Raw genomic sequence first — 17,390 nt, forward strand, 5'->3', positions numbered from 1 at the left:
TTATAAAAGAGCTGTGAAGTAACAGGAGGAACTTATAACAAAAACCTTGATCTGAATCCAGTCTTCTCCACTTTAGTGAATGATAATTCCATTTCTCCAGCTGCTCATCCGATTAGTCAAGAAATCCCTTCGATCCTCTATGGAACTGTATCTGGAGTGCAGTTATTTCTAATCACCTGAACTGTTCTCTAGGTCAAGTCATCATCTCTATCTGGACGACAGCACTAGCTGATCTTGCTGTCACCCTCGCCCCTCCGTAGCCTCTTCTACGTTTGGTAGCTAGAGTGATTCTTTAAGAAAAGAAAAGAAGTTGGATCATGTCGGTCCTGATCCTAGGTTTCGCATTTTACTAAATGAAATCTAAAAAAAAACCCCCCAAAACCCACAAACGTAAAAATCTCATGTGATCTTGGCCCCTGGCTAGCTCTCTCACCTTATTTCCTTTTATTCCGCCTCTTGGTTCCTGTGTTCCAGCTACTACAAGCCTCCTTGTTATTCCTCCAACACCCCAGGCATCTTCCCACATCTGGACTTTTGCACTTGCTGTAATTCTCTCTTCCTGTGTGCTGTTTCACTGGATAGCCACATGGTTCACTTTCTCATCTCCCTTAAACCTTTGCTCAAATGTCACCATATTAAAGAGGCTTTCCCAGACTACCCTCCATGAAATAGCTCTTACTTCTGTCTGTCACAATCTGTTCCCTTAACCTGATTCACTTTTCTTTAAAGCACATATTATCCGACATGTTAATATATATTTGTTTGTCTTTCTCAGTAGCATGTAAGTTCCATGAGGGAAGGATTTTTTTGTTTTGTTTTGTTGTTGTTGTTCATAGCTGTATCCTTAGCTCCTAGAATGGTGCCTCACATATAATAGGTCCTCAAATATTGAATGAATGAATCTTAAATGCCTCTTTTGAAAAGAGCACGTTAAAAAAAAAGATGTCCACTAGATGGCACTGCTTTCAAATTTTATGTAATTAATGTCTGGAAGGAAAACATAAGATCTTTTCTTTTGCTTGCTGTAACCAAAAAAGATCTTTGTGGTGAAGATTGTCATAAGAAATTCTACGATTAATGTGAGGCATATAGAATACTACATTTGTATTTGGGTTTTGATTTATATATTTTTAGATACTTTTTCTAAAATAAAAAACATTTGGAGAAACTTATAGAAAATGACAGCATATTTGTATGTAAATATCCATTTGATACAGGTATTCAGCATGGTAACTGTGGATAAGGTTAGTTCAGGTCCACACATTGACCACCCTCCTTCTGAGGTGCCTTTAATGGAACGAGAGAGCAGAAATAGTTTCCAGAGCCTTTGACCATCAAGCCGCTGGTTGAAATCCAGCCTAGTGTTAGATTCAGAAAATTATTATCGCCTGTCAGCTGTTCAGTTGTTGTTGCCAATGACTTAGGTACTCTCAATCTGGTTCCTAATGCGACTGGGTATCCAAATTTTGAAAAACTTCCATGTTTCTGGCAGGTGTCACCATCCCTATCCTATTAAAAATCAGCAGGTTCCAAGTGTCAGAGCTTTTTATCTGACTTCTCTGACTAGCACTAAACTCAGCAAATAGTTGCCCTAATCAAGAAATTTACACATTTTCCCCAGACTCTCAAAATTTGCCCATTCTGCTTTGCCAGTGTCATCTCATTTCTTCTTGCTTTCATCACTTACCTCATTTCCTCCTTTTTTTCCAGTCCCTATGCCTCCCTCTCTCAAGTACTTTTCCTGAATGGTCATTTGATCCATTCTGTACTCAACTTTTTACACAACTTTCGGTACTATTCCTTACTCCTAAAGTAATTTTTCCTCTTCCTGTTCAAACCAATGATTCCTTTTCTTTTCAAATTGTTCAAAATATACTTTTTAAAGAATGTTATTAACTAGTTTTATTTTTTTTCTTTCCTGTTTTAGAGTTTCTCTTTCATTTCTGAGTATGGCATATGTGAGGAACTTATTTTCTCTCTTTAACATTCTCAGCCTCTTTTTGGAGCTCATTAACTATTTAGAAATGAAAACACTCTTCTGTTATACTTTTGTGTTGTTAAATGGAACATAAAATATAGGATGGTTTTAGTATTTATTGTCCTTCCTCCCAGTCACCCTTGGATGGTTAAGTATGGGGCTGATAAAGTATCATTTTAAATAGGAGACAATTACACTCAAAGATTTACATTTTTGTATTTTTAGCCAGAAATATTTGAAATTTCTAGTACCACTCCATGTCCTGTATTAGTAATGATTATAGTTGCATCTGTTTCAACTTGTCACTCTCTAATGCTCGGCCTACCCCATGCATTAGATCTAGCTTTGAGGTCGGAATTCAGTGTTTAGAAAATAATTTTTTGTTTACTAAGGAAATATTGGACACATCCATTTGTTTAGAAAATAGTTTCCTGTTTACCAAGGAACTATTGGATAGCACTTATTTTGTATGTATTTAAGTTTTAATTGAGAAAACATATTTTTCTGGTCTGAGACTTGGAGATTTACTGATATCTGATTATTAGAATGATAATATTCTATATTCAAATATATTTCATTTCTGAAAATGAAAGCATTTTTCTTATTTACTAAACATATGGTGCTAGTCAAATTTTCATTTGTAAAAAACCATATATTTTTATGTTAAACCTCAGAGATATTGCTTGCTCAGCATTAGATGAGATTAAAAGCCCTTGCTAGGCTTGTGCTCTGACTGGTAATCTCTTTTAGTGCTTACAAACGAGGGCTTACATTCCATAATTGTATATGAAGCCATTTTGCTTACACCTGCTCTTTTTTGTTTAATACCTGCTCTATTGATAAGGCTTTTTTTCCAGTGTTACTTATGGCTTATGAGTTTTCTAAGTAAAATTTATGTGGCCTTAAATATTGACTATTTATTTATTTATGTATTTTAATTTTTTGGTACAATTTTTTTTTTATTTTTTATTTTTTAAAGTTTTCTTTTTTTTTCTTTCTTTATTTATTTATTTATTTTATAGCTACTTTATTTATTTATTTATTTATTTATTTATTTATTTTTGGCTGTGTTGGGTCTTCGGTTCGTGCGAGGGCTTTCTCTAGTTGCGGCAAGCGGGGGCCACTCTTCATCGCGGTGCGGAGACCGCTCTTCATCGCGGTGCGCGGGCCTTTCACTATCACGGCCCCTCCCGTTGCGGGGCACAGGCTCCAGACGCGCAGGCTCAGTAGTTGTGGCTCACGGGCCCAGCCGCTCCACGGCATGTGGGATCTTCCCAGACCAGGGCTCGAACCCGTGTCCCCTGCATTAGCAGGCAGACTCCCAACCACTGCGCCACCAGGGAAGCCCTGGTACAATTTTTAAAGGTTACTTTCCATTTAGTTATTACAAAATATTGGCTACATTCCCCATGTTGTACAATACACCCTCGAGCCTATCTTAAACCCAGTAGTTTGAACCTCCCACACCCCCAAACCCTATATTGCCCCTCCCCTCCCCACTGGTAACCATTAGTTTGTTCTCTGTATCTATGAGTCTGCCTCTTTTTTGTTATATTCACTAGTTAGTTGTATTTTTTTAGATTCTACATATAGGTGATATCATACAGTATTCATCTTTCTCTGTCTGACTCATTTCACTTAGCATAATGCCCTCCATTCATGTTGCTGCAAATGGCAAAAAAATATTGACTGTTTTTGCTTGTGCTATTTTTTCCTCCACAGACTGGTTGAGATAGCAGAATCTCGTTTTCCCAGATATTTTAACACTGAAGAAAAATTACTTTTGACAAGCAGTAAAGTTCATCTTTATCGGGAACTCAGCTGTGATGAAGTTCTACAAAGGTATGCTGTCTTAGATTTTGGTATTTTAGTAATACTTTGAAGGTTTATTTTTTGTTTTTCATGTTTTCAGCTTCTGAGTAAAAAAAAGTCCCTACATATTAGGATTATGAGAAATGATTATTTCAGTGTTCTTTATTTACTACTATTGGTTGAAGTATTTCTTTAAAAATGAAAAATATTTTAAATGAATAAAATGTTTTAGATTTAACTAATTAAGTGATATATTATCTACTGTTCCATTAACAAATTACCCCAAAGTTTAGCAGCTTAAAACAGTAAACATCTGTTATCTCACATAGTTTTTTTTTTTTTTTTTTTTTTTTAATTTATTTGTTTATTTATTTATTTATGGCTGTGTTGGGTCTTTGTTTCTGTGCGAGGGCTTTCTCTAGTTGTGGCAAGCGGGGGCCACTCTTCATTGCGGTGCGCAGGCCTCTCACTGTCGCGGCCTCTCCTGTTGCGGAGCACAGGCTCCAGACGCGCAGGCTCAGTAGCTGTGGCTCATGGGTTTAGTTGCTCCGCGGCATGTGGGATCTTCCCAGACCAGGGCTTGAACCCATGTCCCCTGCATTAGCAGGCGGATTCTCAACCACTGCGCCACCAGGGAAGCCCTCACATAGTTTTTGAGGGTTAGGTATCTGGGAATGGCTTAGCTGAGTATTTCTGGCTCAGGGTTGCTCAAGAGCTTGCAGTTAAGCTGTTGGCCAGGGTTGTAGTCATCTCAAGGGTCGCTTGAGGCTGGAGAATCTTAGAGAATTCCAGAATCATTCATGTAGTTGCTGGAAGGCCTCCTTTTCTTCCTGGAGAGGCCTCTAGTTCTCACTATGTGGGTCTCTCCATAGGGCTGCTTACAGCATGTTGTTGACTGAAAAAAAAAAAGCACACAACCTAAAAGTTGAGAATTATGTTTTATTCAGCAGACATACTGAGGACTTAAGCCCAGGAGGCAGCCTCTCAGATAGCTCTGAGGGACTGCTCCAAAGAGGTAAGGGAGAAGCCAGGATATAGGAGGTTTTGCAACAAAAACAAGGTAGTTGGAACATCAGAAAATAACTGTTAATTAGAGAAAAAACAAACATCTTGAGTTAATGAATTTAGCACTTTTCTATGTATGGGAAGATGCAAGAGTCTGGGCTCATTGAAATCATTCCTTTGATATGCACCTTAACTGTCTAGGGCCAGTATCTTGCTTTTCTCTATCCTGAATTCCCTCAGGGTGCACAGTCAGGGCAGCTGCAGTGGCTGATGGCTTGATGGCCTCAACATCCTTTGTTTACTGATGTGGCAGGCGACATTTTTGGTCCACAATGGTATCTTGCCTCCGCCAGAGCCAGTGCTCTGAGAGAGAGTGGGCAAGTAAGAAAGAGCCCAAGATGGATGCTGTAGTCTTTTACAACCTACTCTCAGAAACGGTGTACTGTCATTTTGTCATATGCTGTTGGTCCACAGGACAACCCTGGTACAGTGTGGGAGGGGACTCCACAAGGATGTGAATACCAGGAGGTGGGAGTAAATGGGGAGCATTTTGGAGCCTGGCTACAGCAAGCAGTTTTGCTCTAAACTGGAGCTTTAGCAGTATCATAAGAAAACCAAGGGGGCTACCCTGGTGGCACAGTGGTTGAGAATCTGCCTGCCAATGCAGGGGACACGAGTTTGAGCCCTGGTTGGGGAAGATCCCACATGCCGCCGAGCAACTGGGCCCGTGAGCCACAGCTACTGAGCCTGCGCGTCTGGAGCCTGTGCTCGCAACAAGAGAGGCCGCGACAGTGAGAGGCCCACGCACTGCGATAAAGAGTGGCCCCCGCTGCAACTAGAGAAAGCCCTCGCACAGAAACAAAGACCCAACGCAGCCAAAATAAATAAATAAATAAATAAATAAATAAATAAATAAATTTAAAAGAAAAGTGGATAAGCAGTAAAATCTACATTTGAGCTGATACCAATTGTCAGAAGAGAAATAAATATCGACACGTTTCACATTTGAGGTAGATTAGGTAAATGTTTGATTTAAAAAAAAAAAAGGGGGGCTTCCCTGGTGGCGCAGTGGTTGAGAATCTGCCTGCCAATGCAGGGGACACGGGTTCGAGCCCTGGTCTGGGAAGATCCCACATGCCGCGGAGCAACTGGGCCCGTGAGCCACAATTACTGAGCCTGCGCGTCTGGAGCCTGTGCTCCGCAACAAGAGAGGCCGCAATAATGAAAGGCCCGCGCACTGCGATGAAGAGTGGCCCCCACTTGCCGCAACTAGAGAAAGCCCTCGCACAGAAACGAAGACCCAACACAGCCATAAATAAATAAATAAATAAATAAAAATTGTATAACTTAAAAAAAAAAAAAAAAAAGGAAACCAAGGAGTGAAGCTAAATGAAAACATTTTGGCCTATTTCCAAAAGAGTGCAATATATATAGAAGAGCTGAAAATAATGTATGTTTATTGACTATCTGCAATAATTACTGTAACTTAGGGAAGAATAATTTGTTGTTTTAAAGGTAGTTAACGCTTCCATGTTTATTTTTTTAAATTATACCTTAAATTTATCCACTGTTTTATAAATTCTGCTTTTACAGGATTGAATCCTTGGAAGAAGAAATTATTTCAAAAGGAGTTAAACTTGTGATTATCGACTCTGTTGCTTCTGTGGTAAGAAAGGAGTTTGATACACAACTTCAGGGCAACATGAGAGAAAGGAACAAGTTCTTGGCAAGAGAAGCAGCCTCTTTGAAGTATTTGGCTGAGGAATTTTCAATCCCAGTAAGTTTTTCTTTTTCTCTTTTTTTCCTCTTTCTTTCTTTTTTTCCTTTCTTTTATATTTTCACTAACTTATAACATAAAATAATATAATTAAAAGGAAATTAAAACATGACTTTTTAATGGTAGCACAGTCTAATTGCTATAGCAAATACCACCATCTTCTAAAATTTGTTCATCTCTTGAGATTATTTCGTCCTTTTCACAATTTGAGCCTAAGAAGATTTAAATATTGTTTTCCAAAGTTCCTATAGTCAGTACTTTTCTTCTCTCTCATTGTTTAGTCTTTGTGCATGTTTTTGTATTACTTTTATCACACTGAGATAAGTAATAAGTATTAAAACTCCATGAAATTGCCTGTGTCTATTTCTATACAGCTTTTTTTTTTTTTATGGCAGAAGTTGTCAGTTTTATAAGTATTTAAGGTTTAGATGTTGTTGTGTTCAGTGCTGTTTTGTACACCATAGGATTTGGTTTGCTTCAAAAGCCAGAGGTTGATTTTTTAGGGTGTTTGGAGTGATAGTAATGAAAGCGTAAGTAAAGAAAACTTGAAAAATTACTCTTGGCATGACTTTCAGTAGTGGGAATTGTGATCAGGAAATCTGAAGATGAGGTGTATTGCAAGGGTTTGTGGTGGGTAAGCTACAAGGCATACATGAGTACTAAGTTATATTCCCATTAGCAGTGTGTGGAAGAGTGCAACTTGCTCTGAAGTCTCTCCAACATTTAGCATTGTCAGGCTTTTCAATTTTAGCCATGCATCATCTCAACAGAAGATAGGAAAATTCCTTAAACTGAGATGAAATTTAGTGATGATTTTATAATTTTTAGATTTGTTTGGAAAATTAAAACCTTGGATCTTTGTAACATAGAGAATATGTACTGTTAGTGGAAACTACCACATAGCCTTTGAGATTTATAAACCTAAGCAAGAAGTCGAGGGAGAAAATATGGCATTCAAAAAGTTCTACATGTTTTAATGGCTTTTAAATTCATATTTTGGATTATATGGTATAATTCCCGGTGAATAGAGTGCTGTAAAGCTTATCTTGGATGATGCTTATCTTTTAAATTTTATTATGGTTGCTTAAAAGGACAAATTCAAATCCATATTTTCCCTGGTCAAGGAGAATAAGGGAATTTAAAAATATTTTATAGAGTTACTTGACTGAGTGGAAAAGTTAAGTATATATGTTTATTTTATTCATATTGTTGTCTGACTTAATCTTGTGTAAAATATGAAAATTCGCTTTTTAAAAGTTATATTTGTTTGTTTTTATTTATTTAAAATATTTATTTGTTTGCGCCGGGTCTTATTAGTTGTGGCAGGAGGGCTCCTTAGTTGCGGCATGCGAACTCTTAGTTGCAGCACGCATGTGGGATCTAGTTCCCTGACCAGGGATGGAACCTGGGCCTCCTGCATTGGGAGCGCAGAGTCTTATCCACTGCGCCACCAGGGAAGTCCCTGTTTGCTTTTAACTTGTAATTGTAGGCTAATGTGTTTCAGTTTTTTCTGAGGTGATTATTTATTTTCCTGAGTGAGAAAGGGGCTCTGCTTTTCTTTGTTTTTAATAGAACCCTTTGAAAGAATAGGTACTTAGTATCCCCATATCCTTCTGTCTTTGCTTTTGTTTTTCTGTTCAGAGGTAAATGCAGAATATAACATGTACTCATGTAACACAGTATGGTATTGGTTTTTCTGACAAATCAGTATTGGTTTTAGAAGGCTTTTGAAAAATACTTCCTTTAGGAAATCTCAGAATTTTCCTAGCCTAATTACCTCACTTAAATGGAAAATCATAAACTTTTAAGCTTTTATGCTATACTTTGAATAGGTGGCTTCATATGGAAGTAAATGCCTTAAAAGGTGTGTTGTTTTCTGGTTCATTATACCTTTCAAATTAGCAAACCTTACGCTTCCTGGTACTTAAACGTGCCAACAAACATTCCTGCCCCAAGAAGTGTTTGCTGTTCCTCAGCCTGGAATATCCCTCCTCTATATCCATTATCCATATTGTCTCCTGTTATGTGAGGGCTTCCCTGACCATATAAGTATTAACCACACTCCCTGCCTCTCCATGTCTCTTATTATGCTTTATGTTCCTCCATCATAGTTTTCACCCTCTAGCATTATATATTTATGTTTATTGTTTGTGTGTCCCCACCACCCCATAGTACGGTTAAAAGGATTCTGTCTACTTTGTTCATGGCTTTATTCTCAGTACCAGGAATAGTGCCTAACGCATAGTAGGCACTCAGTAAATGTTTTTGAATGTATGAATTTAGATACTGCTTTTCTTCTTAGACTTGATTTAATCTTATGTATGTTTATACTGAACTTAAATTTTATTATTTGCTTTTATCTCTACTTTGATCCTATCTTTAATATTGTTTGCTATTTATAATAGTAATAAAATGTAACTTTAGATGGCAGAATCTTATTATATGGGAGCTGGACTCAGTTCACACTGGTGTCTTATAGGAAGAAAAAGAATTCTTAAGATTCTTAAACTTGGAAAAGGCTTTAGAGATCTAGATAGTGTCACAGAGCCAGGAATTAGAAGAGATTTATCTCAGTTTAGTAAAACTGTGGTAAGTGAATGTCTGATGGCCTCTGAAGATTGGGTAGAAAGCCAAGCATTCCAGCCTGTTCTTTGGCTGTGGATCTGAGATGGTGGATAGGGCCAGGATGCCTGGCATTTTGATACACTCTAGTTATCTTCATTCAAATGAGAGTAAAGAGTAAAACCAACTTGGCTGTGGGTTGAGTACTTCATTGAATTTAAATATTTCTCTACAGTGAACTTTCAGTGCTTTTAAAATGTGGGAAAAAAGCTTAAAATATAATTTGTATTTAATTTTGATGGTCACATTTTGTATATGTTTGTGTATGGTATGTACAGTTGTCCCTCAGTATCTGCAGAGGCTTGCTTCCAGGACCCCTGCAGATACCAAGATCTGCAGATGTTCAAGTCCCTTATATAAAATGGTGGTCCTCCTTATCCGTGGGTTTTGTGTCCAGGGTTTTGCATCAAAAATTCTCCGAGTAAACACAGCATTGTAAAGCAACTATACTCCAATAAAAATTAATAAAAAATAAAAAAATAAAATGTATCATAGATTAGAAAAAAAAATTCTCCAAGTGAGAATTTTTGATCCATGGTTGGTTGAATCCACAGATATGGAACCCATGGATATGGAAGACGATTATATGTGTGTTTGTATGCAAGTATGCCTGCGTGTGTGGAGATTTCAACATCCTTTCTCAGTAATTGATGGAATTAATGGGCAGAAAGTCAGAAGACTTGGATAACATAATCAGTCAACTTCATCTAATCGGTATTTACAAAACATTCCATTCAAATGCCTGCAGAATACGTATTCCTTTCTGGTACACATGAGATATTCACCAATATAGACCATATTTGGGGACATACAATAAATCTCAACATATTTAAAAGATAGAAATCATACAAAGTGTGTTTTTTGACCCCAAGAGAATTAAACTAGAAATTGATAACAGAAACATGTCTGGAAAATCCACAGATATTTGGAAATTAAACAAAAACACTTCTGAATAACCCATGAGTCAGAGAATAAATCACAAGAGAACTTAGAAAATATTTTGAAGTAAATAAAAATGAAAATACAACATATCAAAATTTGTGGATTGCAGCTAAATCAGTGCTTAGAGGGAAGTTTATTTAATTAAATGCTTATACTGGAAAAGAAGAAAGTTTTCAAATCAGTGATCTAAGCTTGTAAAAAATACAAGAAGAAGAACAAATAAAACCCAAAATAAGCAGAAGGAAGGAAATAATAAAGATAAAAAAGCATGAATCCATGAAATTAAAAATGGGAAACAATAGAGAAAAGAATCAATGAAATAGAAAGCTAGTTCTTTGCAAAGATTAATAAAATTGATAAAACTGTCCCCAGACTGACCAAGAGAAAAACAAATTAGCAGTATCAAGAATGAAAGAGGGGATATCACTGAAGGTCCTACAAATATTAAATGAATAATAAGGGAATGTTATGAGCAACTTCATTTCAGTAAGTTTGATAACTTAGATGAAATGGACAGATTCTTTGAAAGACACAAACTATCAAAGCTTACTGAGGAAGAAAGAGATAACCTGGATAGTCCTATATCTGTTAAAGAAGTTGAATCTGTAATTAAAAATCTCACAAAGAAAATGCTAGGTCCAAAGTCTTTACTGGTAAAATCTATCAAACATTTAAGGGAGAAATAATGTCAATTCTATACAAACCTTCCAGAAAATTTATAAGAAAACTACAGAGTGGTGTTCCTCATGAACATAAATACACAAATCCTTAAAATATATTAACAAATTAAATTCAGCAATAAATAAAAAAGATAACTACATCATGACCAAGTACAGCTTATTTCAGGAATGCTTCATTGATTTTGAATGCAACATTAAAATATAAAATTTACTACAGCAACACATTAAAAAAAAGGATCATCTCAGTAGATGTAGGAAGGAAAAACAATTGACAAAATTCATTAGCTATTCATGATGAAAACTCTGAGCAAACCAGGAGTAGAAGGGAACTTTCTCAACCTGATAAAGGGCATCTACTAAAAAACTACAGCTAACATCATACTTAATGGTGAAATATTGAATTCTTTCTTCCTAAGATTGGGAATAAGGCAGAGATGGCCTATTCTTGCCATTTCTAATCAACAGTGTATTGTAGACTCTAGCCAGTGTGATATGGCAAGAAAAAGAATTTAAGTATACCTGTATTTAGATTAGAAAAGAAGAAATAAGACTATCTTTATTCATAGACAATATGATATGTTTGGTAGAAAATCCCAAAGATTTTACCCAAAAAGCTACTAGATTTAACAAGTGATTTTAGCAAGATTACAGGATATGAGAATTGATATATAGAAATTAATTGTTTCTCTATATGCTAGTGGTGAACAATTAGAAACTGAAATTGAAAACCTGTACCATTAATAAGAATACCAAAACCATGAAATCTTGGTGATAAATGAAACAAAATATATGTCAGATTTTTATACTGAAAACTATAAAGCATTGATGAGAGAACTCAAAGTAGACCTAAATAAATGAAAACATACCATGCTCATGGACTGAAGACTCACCAGTGTCAAGATGTTAATCCTCTCCAAATTGCTCTATGTATTCAATACACAATCCCAATCGAAATCCCAGTAGGCTTTTGGGTAGAAATCAACAATCTGACTGTGAAATTTATGTAGAAAAGCAAAAGATAGAGAACAGTTAGAACAATTTATCAAAAGGAAAGTATAGTTAGAAGACTCACACTCCCTGATTTTAAGACCTACTAGAAAGCCACAATAATTAAGACAGTGTTGTATTGGTGATAGGATTGACACCAGATCAATGGAACAGAATAGAGAGTGCAGAAATAAATCCATAGATTTACAGTCAGTTAATTTTGAACAAAGATGCTAAGGTCATTCAATGGAAAAGGGATAGTTTGTCAACAAATTGTGCTAGAACCATTGGATATCCATATGTAAAAAACAAACAAATCTTGACTTGCACTATTATAGAAACCCAACTCAAAATGGTTTACACACTGTAACATAAAACCTAAAACTATAAAACTTCTGGAAAAAAAAATGGGAGAAAATATTTGTGGCCTTGGGCCAGGCAAAGATTTTTTAAATGACATTAAAAATATGCACCAGGGGGGCTTCCCTGGTGGCACAGTGGTTGAGAATCTGCCTGCCAATGCAGGGGACACGGGTTTGAGCCCTGGTCTGGGAAGATCCCACATGCCGCGGAGCAACTAGGCCCGTGAGCCACAACTACTGAGCCTGCGCGTCTGGAGCCTGTGCTCCGCAACAAGAGAGGCCGCGATAATGAGAGGCCCGCGCACCGCGATGAAGAGTGGCCCCCACTTGCCACAACTAGAGAAAGCCCTCGCACAGAAACGAAGACCCAACACAGCCATAAATAAAAATAAATAAATTAATTAATTAAAAAAAATATGCACCAGGGATTTCCCTGGTGGCGCAGTGGTTAAGAATTCGCCTGCCGATGCAGGGGACACGGGTTCGAGCCCTGGTCCGGGAAGATCCCACATGCCGCAGAGCAACTAAGCCTGTGCACCACAACTACTGAGCCTGTGCTCCAGAGCCCGTGAGCCACAACTACTGAGCCCACGTGCCACAACTACTGAATCCCACGCGCCTAGAGCCCGTGCTCTGTAACAAGAGAAGCCACCACAGTGAGAGGTCCGCACACCGCAATGAAGAGTAGCCCCTGCTCGCCACAACTAGAGAAAGCCCACACACAGCAATGAAGGCCCAATGCAGCCAAAAATAAATTTATTAAAAAAAAAAAGAACCATAAAAAATTAACATTTCTATTCTTTGAAGATACTTAAGAAGATGAAAAAACAAGCCACAGACTGGGAGATAATATTTGTGCAACTCGTATGTTAAAGGACTGGTAACTAGAAATATAAAGGACTATGAAAACTCAGTAACAATCTAATTTTAAAAATGGGCAAAAAAATGGGCAAAAGATTTGGATAAACACTTCAGCAAAGAAGATATACAGGTGGCAAATAAGTGCTCAAAATTATTAGTCATTAGGGAAATGCAAAGTAAAATCACAATTAAATACTACTATACACCTATTAGAATGGTTCAAAAAACAAAAGCAAAAACCCTGACAATACCAAGTACTGACAAGGATACATGGATACGGAGCAGCTCGAATTCTCCTACATGCTGACGGAAATGCTAGATGGTATTGCCACCTTGGAAAACATTTTGACAGTTTCTTGTAAAGTTAAACATCTACTTTAACTATATGACCGAGCAATCTTTCTCCTAGGTATTTTTTTTTACCCTAATAAATGATATATATCATGCAAAAATCTGAAAATGTTTTTAGTAGTGTAATTCATAATCACCAAACACCAGAAACAACCCAAACAGATCTGGGTTAGAATTCAGACTCCTCCATTTACTACCTGTATAACTATAACTTAATTACTTTTCTGTTTTTCAGTTTCCTAATGTGTAAAGTGAGAGTAATAATGCCCAACTTTATTTTTATTTATTTATTTTTAAAATAAATTTATTTATTTATTTTATTTTTGGCTGCGTTGGGTCTGTGTTGCTGCACATGGGCTTTCTCTAGTTGAGACAAACGGGGGCTACTCTTTGTTGCAGTGCGTGGGCTCATTGTGGTGGCTTCTCTTGTTGCGGAGCACAGGCTCTAAGCACGTGGGCTTCAGTAGTTGTGGCGCTCGAGCTCAGTAGTTGTGGCACACAGGCTTAGTTGCTCTGCGGCATGTGGGACCTTCCCGGACCAGGAATGAAACCCGTGTCCCCTGCATTGGCAGGTGGATTCTTAACCACTGTGCTACCAGGGAAGTCCAGTAATGCCCAACTTTAAAACAGTGGGATAGTGCCCATTTTTCAGTAGATCCTTGGAAAAGAGGATAGTACTTAAAAAAAAAAAGTATTTCCCTTATAGTAGTAATTGGTTGTTCTTTTGAATTAAATATACTTAGCACAGAGCCTCATATACAGCTTAACAAATAAAAAAAGCTGTAAGGAGCCCTTATATCTAATATTTAACACCTTCCTTTTACAAATCAGAGAATCTTATTGTCTTATTTCCTTCTAGAAACAGTAATACTTTGTTTCCCACTTGTTTGCTCCAGGACTTTCAGATGCCAGTGAGCCCATACTCATTTTGCCCTGTTAACTAACTGTGCCAAAGGTCAGTAAACTTCTGTGAAGAGCCAGATAGTAATATTTTAGGCTTTGTGGGCCCTAATGTCTCTGTGGTAACTACTCAACTCAGCCATGGTAGCATAAAAGTAGCCATAAACAATTTGTAAACGAATGGGTATGGTTATAGTTCAATAAAACCTTGTTTACAAAACCAGATAGAGGGCCATGGGCCCCAATTTGCCATCCCCTGATCTGGACCCTTCTCTTTTCTCTCTAGCCGTGGACCCAGGGCTGGCGCTACTGGTAGATTAAGGAATTTGGAGGAAAGATACAAGAGCAGTCTGCTCATAAAGCAGTGTTTTCTCAAACTAGTTTAAGGCATTGGCCCCTTTTAAATGCAAGTGATATGCTCTTAACCCCCATTTCTGACTTCAGATTTATTATAATATCACAGAAATATATAGAATTATAGGGGCTTCCCTGGTGGTGCAGTGGTTGAGACTCTGCCTGCTAATGCAGGGGACACGGGTTCGAGCCCTGGTCTGGGAAGATACCACATGCCACAGAGCGGCTGGGCCCGTGAGCCACAGTTACTGAGCCTGCGCGTCTGGAGCCTGTGCTCCGCACCAGGAGAGGCCGCGATAGTGAGAGGCCCGCGCACCGCGATGAAGAGTGGTCCCCTCTTGCCACAACTAGAGAAAGCCCTCGCACAGAAACGAAGACCCAACACAGCCATAAATAAATAAATAAATAAACAGAGCAGCCCTAAACTTTGAAAAAAAAAAAAAAAGCAGATGTTCAAATGTCAACATCTAAAGATCAGTCCTTGAAAACCCTAAGTCCACTATAAATAGCTACAGATTTGTATCTATTAAAAAAAAAAAAGAATTATAAAACTAGCTAATAACTCTTCATATTAAATCATACTTATGAAACCATAAAAATGGGTTGTATTGAATAAACAATACTATTCAAAGTAATTATTCTAATGTTATAGATGATCATTTGCTAAATTAAATGATCACTTGCAATATAAATAACTTATAGCATAGCTTCTTTTGAATTATATGTGTGCGTGTGTGTGTGTGTGTGTGTGTGTGTGTGTGTGTGTGTATTTACTGTAGTTCATGTGATGACTCAACTTTGAACTACTACAAAACCTTCTTCTGTTTGGGAAGGGTAACATCATTTGGCCCTTACCTGGGCATGAATGCATTTACGTTTGAATTCTGCCATTACTTTTTTCTTATTAGTCTCTGACAATTAAAGTTATACCACTTGACATCACTTGATTGAAAATATACATTAATATCTGTTGGCAGTTTTTAATTATAAAATGCCTATACTAATATTTTGAGGCTATCATTGAAATGGAAATATAAAATTTAAAAATTCTCAGAGACAATTTACAAAACTTTGAATATGTTCACCGACTACAGTTTGAGAAGCACAGTTGTACTAGTCTCGTAGAAGTTTTTTCCTGAATTTTGTGGGGGAAGTTTAAGGGACACTCTGCTATTGGGATGTAGGATGAAAAACCTTTGTCTTTTTTTTTTTTTTAAATTGAAGTATAGTTAATTGACAATGTTTTGTTTGTTTCAAGTGTACAGCAAAGTGATTCAGTTATACATATACATATATGTATATATTCTTTTTCAGATTCTTTTCCATTATAGAAGACCTTTGTCTTTTTAAAGTGTGTCCATGCTAGTATTAGAAAAAATAGTAGGCTCTAAAACCATTTATAATTAATGAAAATAACGTAAGAGAAGAATTTAAATATTACCTGTATAAAATAAATTGTGGTATGGTTATTTATGTTGCTTGTTATAATTGATTTCTAAATATCATACAAAACAGTTATTATACATATTGTTAATTATGTATCAGGTTAAAATAATGAGATTTTCTTGCTAAAAAAGACCTTTAGACCTTAAGGTCTAAAGATCATTTAGATTAGCTCCTTCATTTTATAGATGACACTGAGGCCGAGAGGTGACCTTACTTGTTCTCCTATTTTTAGCATAGGAGAGGGCAGATGAATGGGTAGAATGTAAGATCTTTTGGGTGCCAGTTCTGAGATTTTTTCCTACAGTAGGATTCTCTTTTTTTCTGAGATCTACAGAATGATGGTGGTGCTTCTTTGAAAATGCTTCCAATGTATCTTGAACAGGCCCGTACAAATACCAGAAAAGTGCACAAAATGCCAAGATCTAAATTTTTACTGTTTCAGAGAGTTTTCAACACGGTAACTTCAGTTGTTGGTATATGAGTAGCACTGAAGTTTCCTGTCTCTTTCCCCTCTATCTTCTTTTACCTTCATTTCTTGATATTGTACAAATGTTTTCTGTTGTAAGGGAACTAGTACCAGTTACCAATATTTAGAAAACTGGTATATCAAGAAAAATTTGAATATACTATTTAAACATTCTAAGAAGGAAGTCTTATTTTCATTGAAAGTTGTTAAAATCCAAATTATTTTACTGAGATGTGGTTTTGACAGGTTTTTCTCTTGTTGCCATCTGTGTTCTTGATTTTCTCTTGTTTCTGTCTGTGTTATTGATTGTATGTTTTTTTGAGAAAATGCACTGCTCTAATTTATTGCATAATGTGATTTCTTTTGAAATATTAATGCTCATAAAATATTTAAAGCTGTTTAGAAAAATGAATTAAAATGTATATTCCCTATTATCATATTTTAAGGACATAAGGGTTTAAAATCTTTGGCAAGTGGAAACTATTTGTTTTTGTTTTGAGGCAAATATTACAAGGTTAAACTTTTTATTATTATTTGACAAAAGCATAAAAATATTTTTTTTCTCAGTTTAATGGTAGATTTCATATGGGCCAGAATTTCTTTTCTTTTACTTTTAGCTGTCCCATCATGCAAAGTGGGTTTAACTTATAGGATTATGACTTATCTTAGATACTAATAAATATTGAAAATTTAAAAAAATAGGAAGCTAGGCCAATGCGTTTAAAATAATTAAAGTTTTGTTAATTACAAAATTGTAATAGAATGTTTATGACTTGTGAGATCGAGGAAAAAGGTATGTATGAACCCAATTTTAACATTTATTCTCGTCATAAATATAAAAATTCAG

The 17,390-nt window shown here is 36.5% G+C and overlaps 1 protein-coding gene across 4 annotated transcripts in view; it reads left to right on the forward strand.

Moving 5' to 3' along the window:
- Positions 1-17,390, forward strand: part of RAD51B (RAD51 paralog B) — a 752,909-nt gene that overhangs the window by 49,599 nt on the left and 685,920 nt on the right. For all 4 annotated transcript variants that reach the window (XM_057544527.1, XM_057544526.1, XM_057544525.1 and 1 more), the window contains exons 6-7: positions 3,701-3,820; positions 6,389-6,572. In XM_057544527.1, coding sequence (XP_057400510.1) covers positions 3,701-3,820; positions 6,389-6,572 — 304 coding nt within the window. The remainder of the gene's footprint in view (positions 1-3,700; positions 3,821-6,388; positions 6,573-17,390) is intronic.

The sequence above is a fragment of the Balaenoptera acutorostrata genome, chromosome 3 (assembly GCF_949987535.1).
Source record: "Balaenoptera acutorostrata chromosome 3, mBalAcu1.1, whole genome shotgun sequence".
Classification (NCBI taxonomy): Eukaryota; Metazoa; Chordata; class Mammalia; order Artiodactyla; family Balaenopteridae; genus Balaenoptera; species Balaenoptera acutorostrata.